Source organism: Cotesia glomerata, linkage group LG1 (genome assembly GCF_020080835.1).
Source record: "Cotesia glomerata isolate CgM1 linkage group LG1, MPM_Cglom_v2.3, whole genome shotgun sequence".
NCBI classification, from domain to species: Eukaryota; Metazoa; Arthropoda; class Insecta; order Hymenoptera; family Braconidae; genus Cotesia; species Cotesia glomerata.
Genome location: NC_058158.1, coordinates 36,074,443 through 36,102,282, shown reverse-complemented (window position 1 = coordinate 36,102,282; position 27,840 = coordinate 36,074,443). Strand labels below are relative to the sequence as shown.

Below are 27,840 nucleotides of genomic sequence, written 5' to 3'. Positions count from 1 at the left end.
TAATAAAAATAATAATAATAATGATAAGTAATATTATTCAATAACAACAACAAAGCTCAATGTGTTTCAATAAAATATTTATATAAATAAAATATTTATAAAAATCTCACGGTTGAAAATCAAGTCAAATGTTTTATACGATAAAAATAAAAGTCGCGAAGAAATCATGTGGTGTAAACAAAAGATGAAATTAATTTACGTTAATTGCACAGTTGCCAAGATAATGAGGAGACATATAAATTATTGGAGTCACTCAATATCACACAAAAATATTGCTAGGGGAAATTTAAATTTTGTAAAGTAAATTAGGTGACTGATAAATAAATAAATAAATTTTTTTAGTTATCGATATTTAATAAATTGAGAAGAAATAAATTATTTTGTCAATAATTAATTTGGTTAAGTAGTATGTGTATTTAATTATTAAATTTATAAAATATGGATCAACAAGAAGACTGTGCGATGAGGAGGCAACAGCCTGTTCGTCGTTTTCAAAATGGGTATAAAAAAGATTGTTATGTATTGCCTCGTAAGTATTTATTAATTTTTTTTATTTTTAGTTTTTATTGCAATAATAATTTATGATACAGAAAATAGTAGCTGAATAATTTTATTTTTTATTAAAAAATTTTTATTTTTTTCTACTAAAATTTTTCTGTCAATTTAATCTTTGAATTTGTAAATTATGAAATGGAAAAAATTAAAAACTTTTTATGTTTATTTTTTTTCTACTAAAATTTTTCTGTCAATTTAAAAAAATTTAATTTTTTGAATTATTAAATAGAAAAAATGAAAAAATTTTTCTGTTTATTTTTTTTTTCTAAAATTTTTCTGTCAATTAAAAAAAAATTAATCTTTAATTTTTTGAATTGTTAAAGAGAAAAAATAAAAAAATTTTTGTATTTATTTTTTTCTACTAAAATTTTTCTGTCAATTTTAAAAAATTTGGTTTATAATTTTTTGAATTATTAAATAGAAGAAATAAAAAAATTTTTGTGTTTATTTTTTTCTACTAAAATTTTTGTCAATTTAATCTTTGAATTTGTAAATTATTAAATGGAAGAAATTAAAAAATTTTTGTGTTTATTTTTTTCTACTAAAATTTTTGTCAATTTAAAAAATTTAATTTTTGAATTATTAAGTAGAAAAAATGAAAAAATTTTTCTGTTTATTTTTTTTTCTAAAATTTTTCTGTCAATTTAAAAAAAATTAATCTTTAATTTTTTGAATTGTTAAATAGAAGAAATAAAAAAATTTTTGTATTTATTTTTTTCTACTAAAATTTTTCTGTCAATTTTAAAAAATTTGGTTTATAATTTTTTGAATTATTAAATAGAAGAAATAAAAAAATTTTTGTGTTTAAATTTTTCTGCTAAAATTTTTCTGTCAATTTTAAAAAATTTAGTTTATAATTTTTTGAATTATTAAATAGAAGAAATAAAAAAATTTTTGTGTTTATTTTTTTCTACTAAAATTTTTCTGTCAATTTAATCTTTGAATTTGTAAATTATTAAATGGAAGAAATTAAAAAATTTTTATGTTTATTTTTTTTCTACTAAAATTTTTCTGTCAATTTAAAAAAATTTAATTTTTTGAATTATTAAGTAGAAAAAATGAAAAAATTTTTCTGTTTATTTTTTTTTTCTAAAATTTTTCTGTCAATTTAAAAAAAATTAATCTTTAATTTTTTGAATTGTTAAATAGAAGAAATAAAAAAATTTTTGTATTTATTTTTTTCTACTAAAATTTTTCTGTCAATTTTAAAAAATTTGGTTTATAATTTTTTGAATTATTAAATAGAAGAAATAAAAAAATTTTTCTGTTTATTTTTTTCTACTAAAATTGTTCTGTCAATGTTAAAAAATTTAATCTTTAATTTTTGTTAATTATCAAATAGAAGAAATTAAAAAATTTTTGGTTTATAATATAAGTAATTATTTATAAGAATTAAAAAAATATCAATTTTAAATTTTTATAATTAAATAAGAAAAAAATTTTCAAATTTTTAATAATATTTTCTACTATAATTAATTTGATATAAAAATTCTAAAAAATATCAGCTGATTTTTATATTGTAAAAAATATACCCTTATTCTTCTCTTCAATTTTAATTCCAATAAAATGAAAAAAAAAAATTTTCTTCTAGAAATAATTAAAAATAAACATTATATATCTTCTATTTAAATCACACGTTATATTTAATTATATAATTATTTATCTGAAATAAAACAGTAGCTAAGAAGATAGCTAAGAAGATTTATAGCTTGAGAAGACTATAAATAAAAATAACTCACCAACTAAATTTCAGAATTGCAATCATCCAAATTAGAAGCGATAAATCATCAGAGCATTGCACAGAAAAAAATTCGCATAGCGGTGTATCTGATGTCAGGAGTCCTGCTGACGATGGAGGTCGAGAGAAGTATATCAGCCCAACATATTCTGTCAATAGTGCAAACGGAGGCCGAGCTGGGGTTATCACGAGCCCCCTCGGCAACGGGCCAGCCGGTGTTCGCGTTGTGGATGTGTTCTTCCGAGCTGGAACTCCAGCTAAGACCGAGTCATCGGCCTGTGGAACTTGCTGGCAGGTGGAACAAGCTCCTCAGCAAGTACGGTTCCAGGAGAGGGCGCTCCGAGGAGGAACCGCTGCTCTACGTCCGAAGGAACGTTTTTCTGTCGAAGAAAGACGAAGAGCAGATCAAGGAGCCCAAAGTTGTGGAGCTGCTGTACGCTGAAGCGAGGCATAATGTTCAAGAAGGTAAATTAAAATAATAATAATTATTATTATTATAATCTTCAATTGAAATTTAATTATTATTATTATAAATTTAATAATTAATTATAATGTCAATAATAATTAACTAGCAGCCTTGCAGTCACTATGTGACTGCCGTGACTTGTAAAATATAAAAAAATTAAATTTTTGCTTTAGTGAATAATGACTTTTGTTAAATTGCACTGTACTTTCTTAAATAGTGACGTTTTTAAAGATTTAAGCTCATCCCGATGTTACACTCATTAAGAGCTTTCATTTGAGTACCCACATGCATTTTTTATATATTTTTCATATATTTATATATATAATATATATAAATATATAAAATATATGAAAAATTGATGTGGGTATTCGAATGAAAGGTCTTGATGAGTGTAACATCGAGATGAGCTTATATCCTTAAAAATGTCAATAGTTCACAAGATAATAAAGTCAGTTCTTAATTATTTACATTTTTTAAGATATAAGCTCATCCCGATGTTACACTCATCAAGAGTTTTCATTTGAGTACCCACATGCATTTTTTATATATTTTTCATATATCTAATATATATATATATAAATATATAAAATATATGAAAAATTGATGTGGGTATTCGAATGAAAGGTCTCGATGAGGGTAATATCGAAATGAGCTTATATCTTCAAAAATATCATTAGTTGACAAGATAGCAAAGTCAGTTCTTAATTATTGACATTTTTTAAGATATAAGCTCATCCCGACATTACACTCATTGAGACCTTTCCTTTGAGTACCCACATCAATTTTTCATATATTTTATATATTTATATATATGTATATATATGTATATATGAAAAATATATCAAAATGCATGTGGGTACTCAAAGAAAAGGTCTCGATGAGTGTAATATCAAGATGGGCTTATATCTTAAAACAAGTCATTAGTTGACGAGATAGCAAAGTCATAGTTCTTAATTATTGACATTTTTTAAGATGTAAGCTCATCTCGATGTTACACTTATCAAGAGCTTTCATTTAAGTACCCATATGCATTTTGATATATTTTTCATATATACATATATATAATATATATATAAATATATGAAAAATTGATGTGGGTACTCAAATGAAAGGTCTTGATGAGTGTAATATCTTTGTGAGCTTATATCTTAAAAAATGTCAATAATTCACGAGATACAAGGTCATTTCTTAATTATGTATCTAGAGATAGAGTATTTTTGAATGCAGCCTAAATACTTATCATAATAAATTATCAAAACCTTGCAATGACACTAAATTTCACTAAAAAAACCGATTTTATCATTTAACTATCCTGGATACAAAATTCTTCCTATTCTTTTAATAATATAGATTCTTATAAATTTATAATACCCTAAAATTGAAACTCAATGTTAAAAAAAAACTTTATAGAACTTACCCGGTAGTTGGGAATTTAAATTAATAATTGAGTAACCATAATGCACGTGTAATCGATTGAGTATTAAATTAGTTGGTGTGGGTTATTTTTAGGAAGGTATCCATGCGAAGGCCAGGCGAGGTACGCAAGCCTGGGGGCTCTGCAAGCGAGAATAGAGCTTGGACCCTACAATGCACAAACGCATACATTAGCGTACTTCAGGAAGCACAGAGCCAAGTTTTTACCGCATCACTATACATCACCTAGTGTATTGTTCGGGCTGGGGTTCGGTCTGGGTCTAGTCGGTGGAAAAGGCGCGCCAGAGGCCAGGCTGCTCGAGCAGTACAAGCGGATACCCAACCACTCGGGGACTAACCCGAACTCCCGCAAGCTTGTGAGAAAATACTTGGAGTTTTGCTGGGGATTGCCCAGCTACGGAGCTTCCTTTTTTCACGGTCAAATTGAGCGACCAGTTCGTGGGCTCGCTTCCTGGATCACCAACCGGGACCAGCCTGTTCTGGTTGCTATCAATACCTCCGGAGTCTACATCGTTGATGACTCGCAATGTGTGAGTTTATTTTAAATGCCCTCTGTCACCTGAAATTAATTAATTAATTAATTGATTAATTAATTAATTTAAATATTGATTTATTAATTAATTTACTTGATTTTTTAGAGCTTGTTGCTGGGCTTGAAATACTCGGAGCTGAGTTGGGAAATGGCTAAGCCGTCGGACGAAAATAATCCAGACTGTTTGCCTTGTTTATTTCTCCAGTTTCCGGTTAGGGAAAACGGCACACGGGTGTATAAAATATTACAAGTATTTTCTCGACAAGTGAGTACTAGTACTATAAAGGATTATTTTGTTTGTAAATAAATTTTAGATTTAAGGTTTATTATTGTAAAGCTTTTTCGTTGGAATTTAAAATATTTTTTGAGAAAATTCTTAATGGTAAACTAGCAATGGTAAAATTCCACTGTATTTTCTTAAATATTGATGTTTTTAAAGATATAAGCTCATCCCGATGTTACACTCATCAAGAGCTTTCATTTAAGAACCCACATGCAATTTTGATATATTTTTCATGTATAAATATATATAATATATATAAATATATGAGAAAAAATGATGTAGGTACTCAAATGAAGAAGGTCTCGATGAGTGTAATGTCGGAGTGACTATATCTTTAAAAATGTCAATATTTCTAGACTCTAAGGTCATTTCTTAATTACGTTAAATTCCACTGTATTTTCTTAAATATTGATGTTTTTAAAGATATAAGCTCATCCCGATGTTACACTCATCAAGAGCTTTCATTTAAGTACCCACATGCAATTTTGATGTATTTTTCATATATAAATATATATATAATATATATAAATATATAAAATATATGAAAAATTGATGTAGGTACTCAAATGAAAGGTCTCGATGAGTGTAATGTCGGAGTGAGCTTATATCTTTAAAAATGTCAATATGTCACAAGTTACAAGGTCATTTCTTAATTACGTTAAATTGCACTGTACTTTTTTAACTATGGACGTTTTTAAAGATATAAGCTCATCCCGATGTTACACTCATCAAGAGCTTTTATTTGAGCACCCACATGCAATTTTTATATATTTTTCATGTATACATATTTATAATATATATAAATATATAAAATATATGAAAAATTGATGTGGGTACTCAAATGAAAGGTCTTGAAGAGTGTAACATCGAAATGAGCTTATATCTTTAAAAATGTCAATGGTTCACAAGATACAAGGTCAGTTCTTAGTAATATAGATTTTAATTATAATTTAAATTTTAGTAATTATTTTGACGAGTAGTCTGTCACTGACATTTTGAAATGATGCATTCATGTCATTTTCAGATTTAATTTTAAGCTTGTCAGGATTATGCTCACAGCAATTTAATTTTAATTAATTCACAGTATGATTTAAAATTAACTATGTTAAAAAAATCATTTAATTTTGGCTGTAAAAAATTCATTTTGATTAAAAAAAAAATTTTTTATAATTAGAGAATTATTTATTAAATGATTGTTATCTTTTTAGGCAATAATGATGGATACTTTGATATCAGTATTCGCCGAAGACAGTCGTTTGACGGACGATAATGTCGACTCTGCCAATCAAAATCGTACAGAAGGTTCTGTGATAACAAACACCGGTAGTTTTACAAATAAACTCAGTAAATTTACTCTAGCGACATTTGACGATCAAGGTAAATTATTTATTTCAATACAAGTAGTATTAAATAATAATTATAATTCTTGAGGCTTTTTTCTTTGCTGAAAAGAAAAATAACCCGTTATAATTATTTTATTGTAATTATTAATTATATGAAAAATAATAATAAAATATAATTATAGGTCGTTGCATTGGACAAATGGGTTCGTGGTCTTTTCAATGATATTACACCCTTATTTCTCGTGCACACGTGTTCATGACCAAAATTAAGTATAGAATAATCGTGATATTGATAAAAAAGACTTTCCGCGAGGATGTATTTTCATCGAAATAAAAAAAAAACCGCAACAAATTAATTGTTAATTCAATAATATTTTGGATAAAAAAGACAAAACAAAACAAAACGAATTATCATCAATTATATTACTATTTACCGTTATTATTATTGTTCTGAAAGAGAAGAAAGTCGCGGATGTGAATTAAGTTTGCTGAGCATCGATTGATACCGCGTTGAAGACAATTCGACGTGTCTTTTTAATCTCACGTCAAGTGTGTGCATTTCAAAATTAGCCTCAGTCGCTCGCTCGGTGAGACTGTCTATTTCTTCTTTGGTTAAATCGTCAGCCTGAAATTATATTGTAATTATTTACAAGTGGGTTAAACAATATTTTGGGCTATAATTAGTTGAAAAAATAAACATTTAAAATTATTTTTTATTCTGCTTATTTTTACGGAGTATTTATGATAAAAAATGTCGTGAAAGAAAAAAATAAAGATTTCGATAATTTTTTTGCTTTCAAAAGTTGGAAAAAATTTTGGCCCTCATGTTTTTGGATAAAATTTCTATTTTATCTTTTTTTGATATTTTTTTTTGAAAAGTACGTAAAAAAACGAACAATTAAAAACAAAAAAAGTTCAATATTACTATTTTCTAAATAATTTATAAATTTTTTAGAAAATTTGTTAAAATAAAAATTTTGTTCAAAATATTGAAAATTATAATGGTTGACCCCAGTTGTAAATATTTAACGAAAAAATAAAGATTTCGATAGCTTTTTTTGCCTCTAAAAGTTGGAAAAAATTTTGGCTTTCATGTTTTTGGCTAAAATTTCTATTTTATCTTTTTTTGATATATTTTTTTTGAAAATTACATAAAAAAACGAACAATTTAAAAAAAAAAAAAGTTGAATATCATAATTTTCTAAAAAATTTATAAATTTTTTTGAAACTTTGTTAAAATTGTGATAGTAAACTATTTTTTTTTAATTGTTCATTTTTATGTATTTAAAAAAAATAATTTAATAAAACCAAATAAAAATTTCATTCAAGAAGTTGATAATTAAAATAGTTGACCCCACTTGTAAATATTTACCGAAAAATTAAAGATTTCAATAGATTTTTACCTTGAAAAATTGGAAAAAATTTTGGCTTTCATGTTTTTGGATAAAATTTCTATTTTATCTTTTTTTGATAAATTTTTTTTTGAAAAGTACATAAAAAAACGAACAATTAAAAAAAAAATATCCCAATTTTCTAAAAAATTTACAAATTTTTTTGATAATTTGTAAAATCTGTTAAAGTTGTGATAATTAATTTTTTCTTTAAATTGTCCATTTTTTTATGTATTTTTCACAAAAACTTTTTTTTCAAATAAAAAAAAAACATCAATAAAATCGAAAAATTAAAAATTAAAATATTTGACCCCACTTGTAAATATTTACCGTAAAATTGAAGATTTTGATGTTTTTTTTTTTTTTCCTTTAAAAATTGGAAAAAATTTCTATTTTATCTTTTTTTGATGTTTTTGATATATTAAAAAAAAAAAATTGACATAGTTTGACCCCACTTGTAAATAATTACCATTAATAAATTCATCAATAAATTCGCGAATAAAAAAATATTTTTTCAAAAGTTTAAAATAAAAATTAAGAAAAAAAAACTAAGTAAGTAAAAGAGTGAGATTAAATGGATTACTTGAGCTAATTGACGTTGTAATTCTTCAAAGTTGAGTCGGATTACTTGTAATTTACGCCAAATTCTATTAGCGCGGTTCACTAGAGTTTCTTTAAAATCATTGAGGCACTCTTGTTGTACTTGAAACGCTTGATTCTTATTTAATTTATCGGGATTACCAAGACGTGCTAAATAAGGTTGTAAATAATCAATCTCCTCTTCAATTTGCCGCTCAGATTGTTCGCGCAGCGTTTCTTCCTATAAATTGTTCGAGTGTTATTTAATTTAATTCAATTCAATTCAATTCAATTAATTAATCAATAGAGTGGCTAAAAATTTTTTTACAACCTACTCTATTAATTAATTAATAGAGTAGAGTTCAATAAAATAAAATTACGTGAGCAAACATCGCAGCTTTAGCCTCGTCATTTCTATGGCGATCAAACTGCGACACGGTTAATTTTGGAATGCCCTGCTCGCTCTTACGGAGCTTCAAAAAGGTGTTAATCAATCGCTCGGCCTCATGAACGTAAACAACCGACTGCTCTTCTTCTTTCAATTGAGTCTCAAGTAAATAAAATAAATCCAACGACTTCTCCAACGGAGCTAGTGGATCTGGCTGTAATATATTGATATTTTTAATCATCAGTCATATGATATGTATAATATTTTTAAATAAATAAATATAATAAAATGTAAATAAAAGAAGTGTTACATTGTATCCGTAAGTCATCTCTGGGTTAAATACCAACCGATCTCCACGATCCGAGGGTTTTATAAAGGTTCGCGTTGCTCTGGTGACATCGTCTTCCTTGTAATGGTACTTTAATTCTATTTTGTTGTCTTTTATGCAAAATTCACGCACCGCGATGTCTTTAGTCGCGGGTAATTTATCATTTCTGTTAAATTTTTCAGTTATTTTCTGAAAATTACTTTTTTTTATTATTACGGCTAGGATTTTTACTTTAATTATAAAATATTAACTAATAATTAATGGGAAATTTTTTAAATTACGGCGAAAATATTGAAGTATAAAAAAATTGTTTAAATAAAGGTTCAAAATTGAATTTTATAAATCTCTAGATACACAACAAAGAAATAACCTTGTTTCTCGTAAACTATTGATATTTTTAAAGATATAAACTCATCCTGACATTACACTTTTCAAGAGCTTTCATTTGAGTACCCACATCAATTTTTCATATATATTTATATATATTATATATATGTATATATGAAAAATATATCAAAATTCATGTGGATACTCAATTGAAAGCTTTTGATGAGTGTAACATCAGGGTGAGCTTATATCTTAAAAAAAGTCAATAATTAAGAAATGACCTTGTATCTGGTGAATTATTGTCATTTTTAAAGATATTAGCTCATCCCGATGTTACACTCATTGAGACCTTTCATTTGAGTACCCACATCAATTTTTCATCTATTTATATATATTATATATATGTATATGTGAAAAATATATAAAAATGCATGTGGGTACTCAAATGAAAGCTCTTGATGATTGTAACATCGGAATGAGCTTATATCTTTAAAAATGTCAATAATTAAGAACTGACTTTGCTATCTCGTCAACTAATGACATTTTTGAAGATATAAGCTCACCCCGACATTACACTTATCGATAGCTTTCATTTGAGTACCCACATGCATTTTGATATATTTTTCATATATATATATATATATATATATATATATTAGGGTGTGCCAAAATGTAACTTCCGTGGAGAACCTTTTAAAATTGGAATTTTGAGTTCCACTTTTAACAGCAGCTGTGTTTAGGCATTTCCTGAGATATTTCGGGTTGAGAGAATTCATTTGATTATTTATAGGATTTTTAACAGGAGATTTAATTGGGCACTTCCGGCCAAATTTTGAATTTTCACCGGAAATACCTAAACTAAGCTTCTGTTAAAATTTTCTATGAAAATCAAATACATTGTCTCCCACCAAAATATATCAGGAAATGCCCAAACGCAGCCCCTGTTAAAAGCGGAATTAAAAATTCCAATTTTAAAAGGTTCTCCACGGGAGTTATATTTTGGCATACCCTAATATATATATATATATATATATATGAAAAATTGATGTGGGTACTCAAATGAAAGCTCTTGATGAGTGTAACATCGGGATGAGCTTATATCTTGAAAAATGTCAATATTTAAGAAAATACAGTGCAATTTAACAAAAGTCAGTATTTAATGAAGCATAATTTTTGTTTATTTATAGTTTACAAGTCACAGCAGTCACATAGTGACTACAAGGTTGCTATTTTTTTCTTAGGACCAATAAAAAAGTCGCAATTTCAAAATTAATATTTTTGGAATTAGCAAAAAAATGAGTCATTATAGATCTTAATTTTAAAATTACAGTGAAAATATTGGTCGTATAAAAATCATAAGACATTTTTTTTTTTAAATTGAATTTTCTACAATTTTTGTTTCAAAACTTTTAAACTTTTTTTATCCAATAATTTCAGCAAAAATCTAAGATCTATTAATTATTTGTTTATTTTATTCTATATTTTTTTTATTACCGAAACTTCACGATGATAAGTGTTTTGATTAGTAGTTTTTTTCAGTGAAAATTCGACGTTGCTGAAAAATTTATTCAAGAGTAATTAAAAGTTTATTTTTAGTAAAAAATTAATTGACTTACCGATAGTAGAGAAGGTCCTTTCGGCCGACGTAATGCTGAGTGAGATAATGAGGATGTACTTGAATTTTTGATAAACCATCACTCCGGACTACGTCGTAAAATTCTAGGGTTCTTTCATCAGTTACTGAATCACCGTCAATTGAATAATGATGCTCTGGAAGTATATTTTTATTTTTATTTTTATTTACAACGTTACAATATTATATTTAATATAATATAACATAACAGGATCATAAAAAAATAATGAAAAGACTCTTAAAGTTTTGTAAAACAAAGTGATAAAAGAGTTTTAATTTTTAAAAACTCAAAGGCTCGAAATTTAAGTGGAAATACCGGACAGCAAACTTTCAAGGAAGTTATTTTTTATATATCTCTATTCTTCCGTTATTCATTCATGAAATGAAAAAAAATACAACTTTATAACTTTGTTTGAAGTTTACTGTATAAATAAAAATTATAATATTATTTTATATGACAGAAACTTTAATTGAATTAATATTTTTAGTTTTTTAAATTTAAAAGCAACTTTCTGTTAAAAAGTATGAATTTTTTAAATTTCTCTAACTTTACTCCAAACTAATCAATTATTTTAATTTATATATACAAGTTTTCAATTATATTCGGTATAAATTTTAATAAAAAAATTATAAATTTATAAATAAAAATTTTAATAATCATAAAAATACCTTTGACAGCATCAGAGCGTCCACGTTTGTACAAATCAACTCTAATACCCTCTCCAACAAAAAAAGTCGACTGAAAAAGTTTATCGCCTCGATTTGAATATTTTTCGTACACATGCGTGGCCTTTTCACATTCGTAATCTTCGTGTACCGTTATCTTTTCAATAAGCCCGTCCATTTGTACATAGGGAGCAAAGAGCTCAACCTTTGTCTTCTTGAACATCATTGTCTTTCTTCCGTTCGGAAAACGCCTCTCATAATCTAAAAAATAAGAATAAATATTTATTTTAGTATCACCAAATGATGAGTTATAACTTAAGCCACGATTATTCCCTTAATTTAAAAATGAATGGCTTGAATATTTATTTACATAATTAAGAAATGACCTTGTATCTTGTGAACTATGGATATTTTTAAAGATATAAGCTCATCCCGATATTACACTCATCAAGAGCTTCCATTTGAGTACCCACATGCATTTTGATATATTTTTCATATATACATATATATAATATATATAAATATATGAAAAATTGATGTGGGTACTCAAATAAAAGGTCTTGATGAGTCTAACATCAAGATGAGCTTATATCTTCAAAAATATCATTAGTTGACAAGATAGCAAAGTAAGCTCTTAATTATTGACATTTTTAAAGATATAAGCTCATCCCGATGTTACACTCATCAAGACCTTTCGTTTGAGTACCCACATCAATTTTTCATATATTTATACATTAAATATATATATATATATATATATATATATATATATATATATATATATATATATATATATATATATATATATATGTATATATGAAAAATATATCAAAAATGCATGTGGGTACTAAAATGAAAGCTCTTGATGAGTTTAACATCAAGATGAGCTTATATCTTTAAAAACATTAATATTTAAGAAAATACAGTGCAATTTAACAAAAGTCATTATTTAATAAAGCAGAATTTTATTTATTGATAGTTCACAAGTCACGGCAGTCACATAGTGACTGCAAGGTTGCTAGTAAAAATATTAATTTTGAAATTGCGGCTTTTTTATTGGTCCTAAGAAAAAATTTTAAGACATTTTTTTCATAAAATTTCGAACAACTTTTATTTAATTGATTTTTTATACGACCAATATTTTCGCCGTAATTTAAAAAATTTAAAATAATAAATTATTATTTATAAATTAATCCAAAAATCCTGGCTCTATACTAGATGACTAATAAAATCGACAATTTAAAATAAAAACAATATTTAGAGTACTTACCAAGCGATTGAATGTCTATTTGCTCAACATAAGAAGTAGGCATATCCAAATGTTTATCCACATGTCCATTAAAGTCCTCATCTGGCTTAACCATCTCCATCTCCAACTCCTTGATAGTTTCGCTTGGCAACAAACTGAGCCAGAGCGAATTATCAGCCAAGTTCCAGTCGATTTCCTCGCAGGCCTTCTCGCAGGTCTGCATATTGACCCAGTAGTTCCGATCGTTCCAGAGGCTCTCGATCCCATGGTACAAAAGATTCGTCTGGTGATTGTCGAGTGAGTAATGCTGCCCAGACGAGGGTTCTATAAAAAAGGGCTCGAGTACTTCCTGATGACGAGCACCACCTGTTTGATTGTCGGGCAGTATTACTACCCACGCATGCACCCTCTGCCCCCAGAATTCATCCGCTGGAAGGCGTTCCCGTTCCTAAAGAACAAAAATTACTGTTAATTCAAGCACTTACTGGAAATAACGGTACTGATGATAATGATAGTGAACAATTAACTTTTGCTGAACAAAGAAGAAATAAGTAATAAGAAATTTATTTAACAATAAAACTTATTAATGGAAAAATATATTAACGGTAAGGTAAAAGCCCCAATATATGATCATGTACCAGTATATGATCACTCCATGTATTTGTATACCTACACGGAGAAAATTTTACGTTAGAGTTTATTATTTAGTTATGTTAAAATCTATTAACTGAATTCGATAGTAGTAAATATTATTTAAATAATCAAGTAAACCATCTGAATTGTAGTATTTACCATCCTGATGGTAACTAATACTATTATGATGGTAATCAGTAATAATGACTGTTATTATTTTAATTAGTTACTACTATTATCAAAATCGCCATTCCTAATATAACCTGATGGTTGTAGTTACCATCAGTAATAATAATAACTACTATCTAAACTAGTAAAAAATATTTGAAAAATTAAGAATCTGCGTTACCGTGGATGTATTTCTGAATAAACTAAAAGCAGCTGTAGTGCATAAAAAATCGGGATTAAATTCGGATTGGAATTATATTTAAATTTTTATTTGTCTAAAACAAGTTTCAACGCTAAATTTTTCAAAAAAAATTTGAAATTTCCAAAAAAATCAAAATTTTCAATAAAATTCAAATTAAAAAAAAATTTTTAATTAAAAAAAAAAAATTTTAATCTTCAAAAAATCAAATTTAAAAAAAAATTTTTTGAAGGGAATTTAAAATATTTTAATATTTAAAAAAAAAATATACATTAATTAAAATGTAGATGTAAATAAAGGATTTAATTAAGTAAATTATTATTATTTTTTCTTTTAGAATTTTTACAATCTGAGATGGTTACAGTTACCATCTTCGATTGTAACAGTTATAATTTATAATAATTACAATTATTATTTTCGATAGTAATCGTTAGCATTATTAATAGTAACTATTACAATTGTCAATGATACCACCTATTATTTTGTTACTAATTAATTTTATTACCGTTTTAGATAGTAGTAGTTACTATTTTTGTATAGTAGGTAGTATAATTAATTTTTCGTGTATATTTGTGAATATAGATATACAAATACATGGAGTGATCATGTACTGGTACATGATCATATATTGGGGCTTTTACCTTACCATAATTAACTTCCGCTGCTCGAATTGTTTGTCCTGCTCCTCTTGCTCCAACTTTTTCAGCCGGGCCGCCTCGATTTCTAGGAGCAATTTACTCTGGAATTGCGCCGGCGGTTTCAGTTGATATTTCGACACACTTGATGTCTTAGATTCTGGAGATATTTTCGCAGGTTCTGGCATGTACGGGCAAGGATTTCCAGACATGTCGTACGTTGTTTGCTCCCTCGACGCATATCCACTCGCGACGTAAGCATTGTAGCCCTGGCCCAACAGCAGGCTCGTCAGAAAAATTGAATATTCAAAACTATTTCCTCGTTGGTTGGTCAATACCCAGCTTGGTGAGCGAATAACTTCGGGCTGGAATTAAATAATAAGGTAATCATAATAATTTATTAGAAATATTGAAATTTTAAAACTGTTAAACAAAAAATATTTGTTAAATTTGTAAAAAAAAAAAACTAGTATTTTATAGTCTTTAATTTTTAATTTTGGAAATTTTTTTGGAGTTTATTAATATTGACAATATTAATAATAAGGTAATTATTTTGTTTAAGGGTCATTTGATTTTTTTTGGAAGAAATAAGGTAAAAGACCCAGTTACTGACGCCGGCCTAGTTATTTGAAACTTGCAATTTTATTCTAATTAAGAAAATAAAATGTTCTCAAAAAACGAATTATCTTAACAGGCGAGACCATCTTTTTCTCGGTTTGCTCTCACGGAGTTCAACGGAACTATCTCTGTTGCACTCCCAACAGCAGAGCAATTGCAGTTTCGATTGGTTTCACGAAACGAATGAAATTTTTGAAAAAAAAAACGCTTTGTGGTGAAATAGTTTATTAAATTATCTATTATCTCTAAAAACGTTTTTTCAAAATTTCCATTCGCTTCGCTAAGCCGATTGAAACTGCAATCACTGGTCTCGGCTGTTAAAGTTTATTATTCAAAAATTATATTTATTAATTTATTAGAGTTGGTTTGTTTTTTTTTTTTTTTAATTAAAATAAAATTATAAGTGTCAATAATTAGGCCAGTGTCAATAACTGGGTCTTTTACCTTAATTGAAATTTTTTTTTAAAGTTTTTTATTTAAGAGCTTATTTAGGATAATAATATGTAAAAATTTATAAAAATAAATTTTTTTATTAGTTTTAAAGTTTTTTTATGTTGAAAAAAATATTAAAAATCGTTAATAAATTCTGTTCATATAAATTTAACAATTTCTAATATTTTTTTCTTCATTTTATAGATAAAAAACAAACGATTGAGAAGAAAAAACTTTCTAGAAAAAATTTTTTTTTACTCTAGAATTTTTAATTTTCTTGAAAAAAATAAAGACGCTCTAATAAGCAAATTGTCGGGCTCCATTTAAGAAATTCCTTTATTTAAAAATAAAAAAGTCTATTAATTTATTTTTTATTTAAAAATCAATTCAATATCTATAATATATATGATATTTTTATTCTACTTACTAAAATACAATTTATTTGGATTATTATTATCTAAAAATTATAAAAAATTTCGAATCAGAAAATGTGCTATTAGTAAAAAAATTCGAAACATTATTTTAATAGATTAAAGTATTTTAAAATGTAAAAATAAAAATTTCCAATTCTATAATTAATGTTAATTTGTATAATTATCAACTTATAAATTTTTTTCTGAAGGTTAAAAAATTTAAGAAGCTTTAACAATTAAAAACCAAATAAATAACTTCATAAATAAACAATTTGAGTCATTTATTCCAAAAAACAACAATCTGATCTAAAAAATTTTAATTTTTAATTTAAAAAAAAATTAGCAAGAAGATATCGACCTTAGGACAATTTTCCTACAGTGTTAGCAGTCGACAATCCCTGTCGGTACAATTCTATCCACTACTACCGACAAACAACAAGTCAAGACCAAAATTACAAAGAAGAAATAAGCAGCAGATAAAGAAGATTAATGAGCTCGCTTCATAAAAGCCTCATATATACATCTACGATCCTCGACAGAAAATAATAACAAGAATAATCAGTAAATACTGAGCGGTGGTTGTTGGTGGTAGAAACTTATATTCGCAAATGCGGCCACGTGCCCACGTGGACTGAAGATACGTAAGCACAATCTTGACCTACGCTCGAACTTTTAAACTCATAATCCATAACAAAACAACCATATTTATTTCTCAACTTCTATATAGATATATTAATACATATTTCCGTGTTTACTCTCGTAATTATCATCGTCCTCCCTTTTCTCTAGTTTACCATTTATGGCCGGATCCTGCGGGCGAAATTAACGGGCAGTACGTGAGAATTTCGTCTCATTTGCAAATATCATTTAAATATTTTTATTTTTTTTTTCTTTTTCACTAAAAGTGTAATTATACTTACAATTATAATCATAACCACCCAGAAAAAAAAACTTCTTGCACGAAGAAAATATTAAGGAAGACAAAATTTATTTTGGAGCAAAAAGAAATTTTCTCAAGAAACTTTGACTTAATTCAAGAAATTTTCAATTTTCTTTAATATTTTCTTGAGTAAAGAAAATTTAGCCTCAGTCAAGAATTTTTTTTTAGTGCATAAACATATCAGCTCAGATATTTTTTTAAATATTTTTTTAATCATTACGCGACTTTTTGTCAGGATCAACCGTATTTTTTTCTTATTTTTCTCGTGAAAAACTAAGGGACGCGTCGCTATTTTCCGTAACGCGGCCAGCCAGAGAGAAGATGACGTCCAAGTGGCGTCGAGGTTCTATTCCACCCTCCGGAATCTTGGAACGAGCACGTCGTTTTTATATTTTTTTTCCTTACTTTTCTTCTTTTCTTCTTTCTTCTTTTATACGACTCAACTCAACTCCTCTATTTTTATTTTTTCTTTTATTTTTATCTCCGTCTTTCCTCGTGAGAAAACACGTACCAGCAGTTTTCAGGATAAAGGACAGTAGTTGGTGTGTGTAGGAGTAAAGTGCAGAGGGAGGAACTAGAAGATGGCCAGTGGGTGGCGTGTGTAAGGTGCTGCCGACCCCTATTTACCCCTCGGGCCCTATACTATTCTCCTACGGCTTGCTGCTCTTGTTCCATATACATTTACACGTACAATACATACATGTATGTACTATACTCTCTCTTGTCTCAACAAAGCTCGTGTTAGTTTCTCGCGTAACGTTACCCACTATACACTATATATATATAGTATGTACATATATGCGTCCTCTATCCTCTATCCTCTATCCTCTATCCTCTATCCTATATTCCCGCGTCACCCTCATTCCGTGAGCGACCCCTTCGACCGTCGCCCACGTGGGACACAAGGCGGCGAGGGTGGTATGAGGGAGCAGACAACGCGGAGATACTGCCGCCGCGGCAGCTGCGCTCAGTGGTGCTCAACATTCGCGAATAACACCATATTATTCTCTTATTTATTAGTATCTGTTTTCTATTATTTTTATTCATTAATTAGTTAATTTATTTATTTACATTTTAATTTAGTTTATTAAAATAATTTATTCTTTGATTTTTTCTAAAAGGTTGTAAAATAAAATGTAACGTTTATAACGGAATTTATTTTTTTACTATAATTGATTTTAATATCAATAATCAATTTCTAAATTTTACTTTTATGAGTATATTTTATTTCCATAATTTTACAAAAAAATTTTTTTTTACTTCTAACAAAATAATTAGATTAAATTTAATTTCTAAGGCAAAAGACCCAATTATTGACACTTGAAATTTTATTATAATTAAATAAATAAAATTTTCTAAAAAAAACCAATTATTTTAAAATTTATAATTCAAAAATTATATTTATTAATTAGTCAAAGTTGATTTAAATTTGTTTTTAATTAAAAAAAAATTGCAAGTCTCAATAATTAGGCCAGTGTCAATAACTGGGTCTTCTACCTTATTTACAATAAAAATAAAACTAAAAAAAATTTTTACATATAAATTATTTATTAAATAAAATTTCTGAAAGTATTTTCTTAGTACACTGACAGAAGGATTTATTTTCATTAAAAAATATTTTTTAATAGTTAACAAACCATTTATTAGAGACCACTTTTTAATATTAAACAAAAATTTCTTAGTATTTAATAAATCTGATATTTATTAAATATTAATAAATGTTTTTAAATACTGAAAAATATTTGTTAAGGACTAAAAAGTGGAAATGATTTGTTAAATATTAACAAATATTTTTAACTATAAACAAATCCTTCTATTATTGTACTAAGAAAATATTTTCAGAAAATTTATTTAATAAATAATTTATGTCAAAATTTTTTTTAGGTTTATTTTTATTGTACAAATGTAAAAGACCCAGTTATTGACACTAGCCTAGTTATTGAGACATGGAATTTTATTTTAATTAAAAAAAAATTAAATCAACTTTAATAAATTAATAAATGTAATTTTTGAATTATAAATTTTAAGATAATTAATTTTTTTAGAACCTTAAATAAAAATTTAATTAGGATAAAATTGCGTGTCAATAACTGGGTCTTTTGCCTTAAAAATGAAATTTAATCTTGTTAATTTGTTAGAATTAAAAATTTTTTTAAATTATGGAATTAAAATATAATAATAAAAGTAAAATTAAAAAATTGATTATTGATATTAAAATCAATTATAGTAAAAAAATTAATTTATAAGTAAATTAGGTCCTTAATTAATGATTAATTGAAATAGATTGATCTGGAATGAAAAATTAAAATTATAAGAGTTAAAAAAGTATTTTTTGCTATGATTAAACCGAAAATTATGTTTTTATCAAGGACGCAGATATAAGCTTGAAAATGAGTCCTTAGGGAGTTATATCTCTATTATTTAATGTACTTTAGTTTATTTATTTATTAACTCTACAAAGTATTTACACGTGTAATGAGTTAAGTGAAAACTAACTAGAGTTGAGTGTCATAATCATAAAAGCCTTTTATTACCTGGTTGTTAAAAATGTTGAAAGCGAGTGAGGGTGTAAATACGATAATTGTTATAGTACACTGATAGAAGGATTTATTTGTATTAAAAAAATATTTGTTAATAGTTAACAAATTATTTATTAGAGACCATTTTTTAGTATCAAACAAATATTTCTTAGTATTTAAAATGATTTGTTTGTATTTAATAAATCAGATATTCATTTATTAAATATTAATAAATCTTTTTAAATACTAAGAAATATTTGTTAAGGACTAAAAAGTGGTCTCTAATAAATGATTTGTTAAATATTAACAAATATTTTTAACTATAAACAAATCCTTCTATCAGTGTAGTTTATTGTTACTATTTTTTTATTCCTGTAATAAACTAATCGAATTAATTATAGCAGATATCAAATTTGTATTTAAAATTATGCGCTTTCGAAATTGCTTATTCAATTGCATTAAATATCAGAGATTAAATAATAGGTTTCAAGTCAGAGAGAGATTTCGGTATAATTGAAGGGGTGAAACCGAAGGGTAGTGACAAAGAAAATCTTTTAAGCTGTTGACTCTGGGCTTTAAAATTTGCTCTTTAAAAAACAATGATCAGGGTTCGGGAGTTAGTATTGTCGGATTATATAAAATTTGTAAAATGACCGCTTACATATATTCAATAAATACAAGCTAATTTAGTTTATCTTATAAAAATTATCAGAAAAAATGAACAATTATTAAATTAGTAATCTTAAAATTAATGAAAAAGGTAATATTATAATTATCCAATTAAAAAATTATTTGTTTTTTATTTAAAAAATTTAATTTAAAGATCGATAAAAAAATATCCACACTATTTAGTAATAAAAAAGTATTATTACTTGAAAATTAAATTCCGAGAATTTCCCACTCGATTTTTGTTAATTTTAAGCCTTCCATTTTTTCCTAATAATTTTTTTTTAATAAAACTACTCTTTCCTAAAAAAAAAATCAATAATAACATAAAAAATTAAATTATTTTTGTTATTATTACCCATAATAATGAAATAAAAGCTAATATTATATCCGAAAAAGAAAATGATTTCTTTTTTTTTTAAAAGATTTAATTTAGAGTTTAATAAAAAAAATTTTTATAAAATTGAGCTTAAGAAGCTTAAAAAATTTTTGATAAAAATTTTGGAGTTTTTCATGCTAAAAAAATTCGATTTTTATTAATTTTAAATCAAATGCCTCTTAATTTAATTATCATCAATATTTCTTCCTATTTTTTTCCAATAAAATTTCTTTTCTTAAAAAAACATCAACAAAATTACATAAAAAATTAAATTTTTTTGTTATTATTACCCAAAATAATGAAATGAAAGCTAATATTATATCCGATAAAAAAGTTATTTCTTTTTTATTTAAAAGATTTAATTTAGAGATCAATAAAAAAAATTTCTATAAAATTGAGCTTAAAAAGCTTGAAATATTTTCGATAAAAATTTTGGAGTTCTTCATGTTAAAAAAATTCGATTTTTGTTAATTTTAAATTAAATGCCTCTTTATTTAATTATCATCAATATTGTTTTTTAATTTTTTTTTTTCCAATAAAACTTCTTTAAAAAAAACCAAAATTTTCATAAAAAATTAAATTTTCTTGTTATTATCACCCAAAATAATGAAATGAAAGCTCAGAACTGAGAGCGCGTTTATCTTTTCGGGTAATCTTAGAAAAACGTGTCTGCAACAACAATAACAAGCTGGAATCGCACTTTACTCACCATTTCCTATCCTATCTTTCTACTCATATATATCAATATATAACAAGTATACGTATATATATATATATATATAGATAAAAAGAGATTTTAAATATGTATGTAAAGCTGGATGTGAAAGACGAGCGATTGGACACAGCAAGACTTAATCTTTATCGATATCACGCGGCGCAAAAATGCGTAGTCTTCGACTCGGTCTTAGTCTCCGTTCTGTCTTTATTCTTTTGGTATCTTTTATTTTTTTCTTACATATATATATACACTTGACTACACTGCTGACAATCAGTGTCCATATAATACAATCTCGGGTGTGTGGCGTGCATGAGTATCAGCGAATGTCCATGGGTCTTAGCTTTCGCTTCACCACACGTTCGCCGTGAATCTCATCCTTTGAGCGTGCGTTTGCCTCGACGAGATAACGCTCGCTCGTGCGCGGCCAGCAAAAACACGCGAATCATCGCCTCGGGAGTTGACTCTACTCGCGCATTTCGCCACGGATAAAAGTATCTGGTTTGGAGTCAAGGGCGATCGTCGTGGTTCCTCTCCCACTTTGTTCTTATTCTTATAAATACATATACATGGACGCAAAATGCATCAGCCGGCTCTATCATATATATCAGTCTTTTATTTATAGCTTTTGGCTATTTTGATTAATTGACCAAAATTTTACAGCGATTGGAAGAAAAATTTACAATTAAATTCGTGAAAAATTACATTAAAAACTCAATAATTGATTCTTTTAATTCGATAATTGATTTCAAGTGATTAGAGGCTTCAAAATCTCGTGGTCTAATTATATTAACATACCGGTGGTCAAATTACTGATACCTGTAATGCGCGTGCGCATTACAATAAATGGAGTATAAAAAAAACTAGTAATTTTTTTAAATTATTTGTCAAAATTTTAGAATTGGCCTTATTGAAAGACTCTTTAAAAAATTTTATTCCGTTGCATTTAACGAGATACTTGCTCTTGAAGTGAGTGCGCTATAATTTAAGGCTCGTAAATTCACTTCAAATAATTTTATGGATCTATTTGTTAAATAATTTGTGCTCATAAAAATATTAAATTCATTTAAGAAAAAAAAATCTTGAATCAAGTTAAATTTGCTTAAATTAAGAAAAATTTATTAGCTGAATAAAATTCTCTGGTTGATTTGAGATCTATGAAATTTTTCAAAATAATCGTATTTAAAATATGTATTGATTAAAATTTTTCTTTTTTTATTAATTTAATTTTTTTACAAGTGAAATATCTTCAATTTTAATATAAAAAAAAAAATTCTTTACATATTTTAAAAATTACAGAATTTAATGAGATATTCACTCTTAAAGTGAGAGCGCACTATAATCTAGAATCGTACCGACACTAATAGCAAAAGATATTATTTATGTATTTCTAACATCTAATAAGCTATAATGACGAGATAATTATCGTAAACAAAGCTAAATAGTCTACATTGCTACACAAAAAAAAATTAATTGGAAAATGCGTTCAGATTTTTGAAAATTTTTAATATTTCAAGTCCACAGTAAAAAATTTTGCATTATTGCGTCAAAAAACTTAGTGTTAAAAATTTTTATGTTAAATATTTAACACTTTTATGTGTAAATTCAACATTTATTCTGTTAAACCAGCACAAAAAAGTGTTAAATATTTAACATAAAAATTTTTAACACAAAATTTTTTGACGCGATGACGCAAAATTTTTTACTGTATAGTATAGAGTAATTCGAAGTCCGGCGAGGCATTTTAATTTTTTTTTGACATACATAGCTGTTGTCACAGTTTAAAATCGTGCTATATAATTGTTAAATTACGACATTCGAACAATAAGTATCAAATCAATTTCTAGAATCACTTTACTGTTTCAAATAGAAATTTATTATTGATTAATTATTTATTATAATTCATTTTTTTTATGCTGATATTTTATAATTTTTTAAAATTTGTCTTGTAAAAAAAATTAACATTTTAAATTGGTAAAAAATTAAATCAAGCCACAGAAGATTAATTAACAAAAAAATGTAAAAAAAAAATTTTAATTATTCTTAGCAGAAAGTTAAAAAAAACTATCAAATTTTTAACAAAAAAATGCAATGTAAAATTGAAAAAAAAATTTTTTCAATCAATTTTTATAAAATAAATTAAATTTTTTTCTTGTACAGTGCAGTTCTCCCAACCTATTAGCAGTAAATATTAGTTATGTATTAAATGTGTCTAATTGACACTTTACAAGTAAAGTAATGCATGAGGAATATAATAGTTAAAAGGAGGGAACTAACAAAACCCCGGTGGACTGTAACAAGCTCGAGCGTACAACAGTAGCATGGACGAAACATCTCGGAATATGCGAACCGCTATTCGAGGTCCACGACGTTACCTAGTACCCGGTATTACCGGGGATAGTACAACTAGATGCTCCAAGGTATAAGGTATAAGGTACAGGGTACACGCTATAAGGTATAAGGTAGCAATGTGAGTGTGGGTGAACCCGGTCGGTCGTTAGTAGTTGGCAGTCTCTAGTCCCTAGCTCGAGATCCGCTCTATGTACACAAGGGATACGGCACATAGGTGTTTCTCGCGGGCGTACATAACCCGCTCGGACCCACATAAGCAAGTCGCGCCCGTGTTCGCGATCACCACCACCACTGTTGTTACATACACGTAATACTACATACGTGTATACGTATTACTATAGTAATACTGGGGCATCGGCATCACCCGTCCCGAAGATAGAGACGGAGAGAGATGCCCTCAATTCTATAGATATACAGATATACAGACAGATACAAGATACGAGATAGAAGATAACGGGAGGAATAGAAGGGGGAGGAAGGGTGACGTTCAAGCCAGAGATGTTCTAGCTCTAGCTCTCGGTCTCTTGGCTCGCGACCCATACACTACACTTGCGTCACATATATGTGTGTTGGTGTGTACATCAAGGGAACGCGATTAAACCCATCGCAATCCGGATAGGATACCAGGGAGTTGGGCTGACGTCCCTCGGCGTCGCGACGCCACTCATCTAATCATCCGTTTCTATCTCTCTCATGTCAGCTAAGCCGTCCATGCTGGATTTTGGACCTCCATGAGGAGGTAACTCTGTGTGAGTGTACGCACTAATTAATAGGTACTCTGTACGCGGCGCAGTACTTCGCTCTTGTCTGTATAGTATGGATAATAGTGCGCCGGCATTTGGAAAACGAGCGTTAAACCCTCGGTCTTCATTTAACGGACGATTTGCCACTTTATTCTTGATTGCCTGACCGTCAGTTCTTATAAAAGTTTCCAGCGAGACCACTTACACTGTCTTTTTCTTCGCTTACTGGTCCTGAGCTTTTTCATCAAGATCATTAATTATTAAGGAGATGAATTATTTTTTTTTTTTTTAGACAAGACAGTAAATTATTTTATGTGTTAGGAATAATTTAAAATTTTAATTATTTTCAGATTATTGATCTATATTATTAAGAGAATCAGCAAAATTTTGTAAAATGCTCTATTTTTAGATACATAATTAAGAAATTACCTTGTATCTTGTAAAATATTGACATTTTTAAAGATATAAGCTCATTTTGATATTACACTCATCAAGACCTTTCATTTGAGTACCCACATCAATTTTTTATATATTTTATATTTATATATATAAATATATGAAAAATATATCAAAATGCATGTGGGTAGTCAAATGAAAGCTCTTGTTGAATGTAACATCAGGATGAGCTTATATAATTAAAAATGTCAATAATAAGGAACTGACTTTACTATCTTGTCAACTAATCATATTTTTGAAGATCTAAGCTCATCTCGATATTACACTCATTGAGACTTTTCATTTGAGTACCCACATCAATTTTTCATATATTTTATATATTTATATATACTATATATATGTATATTTGAAATATATATCAAAATGCATGTGGGTACTAAAATGAAAGCTCTTGATGATTGTAACATCGGGATGAGCTTATATCTTTTAAAAAGTCAATATTTAAGAAAGTACAGTGCGATTCAACAAAAGTCATTAATTTCATAAAGCAAAATTTTATTTATTTATAGTTCACAAGTCACATAGTGACTGCAAGCTTGCTATTTTTTTTAATAATTTATTTAGCAATTTTTGAAAATTATTATTAAATAAAAATTTAATTTGACTATATAAAGAAGTAATAAAATATTTATAGAATAAAAGAAATGATTTTAAAATAAAATAGGACACCACTTTAAAATTTTTAATAAAAAATATTTTCTTCTCTTTATTTTCGTTCACCTTTATACAATTTTACTTCACTTGAACCTTTTAGTAAAATAAGAAAGTGTATCTTGTTTTTACAAAAAAAAATTGTATTTTTTAATTTAAAAATAGTTTGAATTAAAAAAAAAATAATCTTACAGATTGACTCTTAAGATTCCAATAAGATAGTTATCTATAAAAGACTGAAATAATTAATTATCAAAATGAATTGCTTAAACGGAAGCGCTGATAGACTAAAAAGAATAAAAAAGAAAAGCTTAAACATTCCGACAAAATGATATATTAATAAATTGGTCAATTACAGCAAACACTAAAGATTAAGAAGTAAATAAATAAAATTCCTTTTAAATTCCCGGGCTAATTAAGTATTTCCGTAGTTTGGTGTATCATCAATAATATCCCAGCAAGCAAGAACGAGAACCGGCGTATACCGTTCAGTTTGCAAACAAAAAAAAAATTATAATAAAAACAAAGTTTGAGCGAACGAACGTGGGCAAGAGAAAGCATGAAGAGTTAACTCCATACTCTATATACCGCCACATTCACATGTTAGTTATATTAATATACTAATATATATGTGTTACTGCTGGCGTCAACTTTGTCCGAGTGACGTAAGTGCTGAGTATCGCCGACACCGCGAATAGAAGTACAAGTACAAGTAGGAGTTTTGTTATGTTGCTTCACTTCTCATACATTTGCTTTGACTTTATATTGGCAGTATGACTAGTATTGGTATTCTAGGTACACACTAACTACTGAGTACTAGCTTAATACTTTATATCTCTTTATATGAGTCAACTATTATTATATATATATATATATATATATATATATATATATATACAATGTATAAATCCAAGGAAAGATGTGTGTGTAATTGTGTATGGATGTTAATCTTATGTACTGCTGAGACGGACACGGAAAAAATAAGTCAAGACGATAAAACACGCTCGCGGAAGCGTCGACCAAGTTGTACTGGTTTTCAATGAGACTTTAAACTTTAAGGACTTTTATTTAATGATATTTGGGACATTTTTTGTAAAAATTGGATATTTTGGAAATTTTTACCGAAAAATTAAGATTTTTAAAAATTAATTATACTTAAAAAGAAAAAATTTTATTGAAGAATTAATTTTCTTAAATTAAAAAAAATTTTATCGGTTGAAGCTTACATCAAAATTAAAAATTTTGGTAATTATTTACAAGTGGGGTCTTATTTTTGGCCATATCTAGGTAAAAAATTAATTTATTAAAAAAAATGTTGTGAAAGAAAAAAATAAAGATTTCGATAGTTTTTTTTACAAGTTGGGAAAAATTTTGGTTCTCATGTTTTTGGATAAAATTTCTATTTAATCTTTTTTTGATGTTTTTATTTTTTTTTTAAAAGTACATAAAAAAAACGAACAATTAAAAAAAAAAAGTTGAATATTACAATTTTTTAAAAAATTTGTATATTTTTTTGAAACTTGGTAAAATTTTTTAAAATTGTGTTAATCATTTGTTTTTATGTATTTTAAAAAAAAATATATCGATAAAATCAAATAGAAATTAAAAAAAAATGAAAATAAAAATGGTTGGCCTCACTTGTAAATAATTGCCAAAATTTTTCATTTTCAAAATCAAAAATTTTATTGAGTTAAAAAATATTTTTTTGCTCCAAAAAAACTTGAATTTTCCGAAAAATATCTTAGTTTAAGTAAAACCTTTTTGTCTGTGCATATACTCCAGATTTCAAACTAAAAAAAAAAATATAAATATGTATATAAGCAATAAGAGAAAAATTCTTTCTGTTGAGCCGGGTATTACGAGATTTCCGGCACTCTCACTCACTTCCGAGTCGGAGTTATTTGCTGTTTTCTTTGCTCGTCGGTCTTATTTTCTATGGATGTATAATAATAACAACAATGATAATAATAGTAGTAATAGTAGTAGTTGAGTCATGTCGCTCAATGAAATAAGAAATAAAAACTAAGAAAGTAAGGGATGAGAGTCGTTTATTATAGAGATAAATAACGTTTAGCGTTTAATGGGTTAACAGGTTGATTATCATTATCATTATGATCAGCATTGTTATTATAGTGATAAAAGTTTTAACCCAGTTGCTCTCAGTCTGGTTCTCATATATATGTATATAAACGGAGAGACTATAAGAGATAAGTTATTTTTTGGGGTTTTTACTGTGTGTTTTCGTCGGTTCTTTTGGTTTTTTGGTCTCTAGTCCGAGTTTTTGTTTATGTGCACGACTATTCTGCTTTTTCAGCTGGATTCATATCTCCTCGTTTATATTCTTTATACCTCTTTCTCGTCCATTCGGATCTCCCGAGATCCACTCCCTTTCGGTTCTCCTTCCGTCAT

At 26.9% G+C, this 27,840-nt stretch overlaps 2 protein-coding genes across 2 annotated transcripts; one reads left to right on the top strand and one right to left on the bottom strand.

Moving 5' to 3' along the window:
* Positions 1–44: 44 nt before the first annotated feature.
* On the top strand, positions 45–6,771 carry LOC123275444 (FERM domain-containing protein 8). Its single transcript, XM_044743583.1, has 6 exons — positions 45–529; positions 2,309–2,758; positions 4,269–4,723; positions 4,832–4,990; positions 6,217–6,385; positions 6,534–6,771. The coding sequence occupies exons 1-6, from the start codon at positions 439–441 to the stop codon at positions 6,572–6,574; spliced, it is 1,365 nt and encodes a 454-aa protein (XP_044599518.1). The 5' UTR covers positions 45–438; the 3' UTR covers positions 6,575–6,771.
* LOC123275279 (dynein regulatory complex subunit 7-like) lies at positions 6,156–27,840 on the bottom strand. The gene is made up of 11 exons (XM_044743294.1): positions 27,781–27,840; positions 14,559–14,912; positions 12,934–13,360; positions 11,667–11,924; positions 10,981–11,134; positions 10,859–10,919; positions 9,020–9,226; positions 8,702–8,923; positions 8,326–8,562; positions 6,786–6,976; positions 6,156–6,452 (listed from the first exon to the last, which is right to left on the bottom strand). Exons 1-10 carry the CDS (start codon positions 27,838–27,840, stop codon positions 6,794–6,796), a joined length of 2,163 nt encoding a protein of 720 aa, XP_044599229.1. The 3' UTR covers positions 6,156–6,452; positions 6,786–6,793.

Bases quoted from the DNA above. Each gene is read 5' to 3' on its own strand.
- LOC123275444 (XM_044743583.1), top strand. From the start codon at position 439: ATGGATCAACAAGAAGACTGTGCGATGAGGAGGCAACAGCCTGTTCGT. The intron at 4,724-4,831 runs GTGAGTTTATTT...TTGATTTTTTAG, and splicing joins TCGTTGATGACTCGCAATGT to AGCTTGTTGCTGGGCTTGAA. The intron at 4,991-6,216 runs GTGAGTACTAGT...TTATCTTTTTAG, and splicing joins TACAAGTATTTTCTCGACAA to GCAATAATGATGGATACTTT.
- LOC123275279 (XM_044743294.1), bottom strand. From the start codon at position 27,840: ATGACGGAAGGAGAACCGAAAGGGAGTGGATCTCGGGAGATCCGAATG. The intron at 11,135-11,666 runs GTATTTTTATGA...ATATACTTCCAG, and splicing joins ACGCTCTGATGCTGTCAAAG to AGCATCATTATTCAATTGAC. The intron at 6,977-8,325 runs GTAATCCATTTA...ATATAATTTCAG, and splicing joins TACAACGTCAATTAGCTCAA to GCTGACGATTTAACCAAAGA.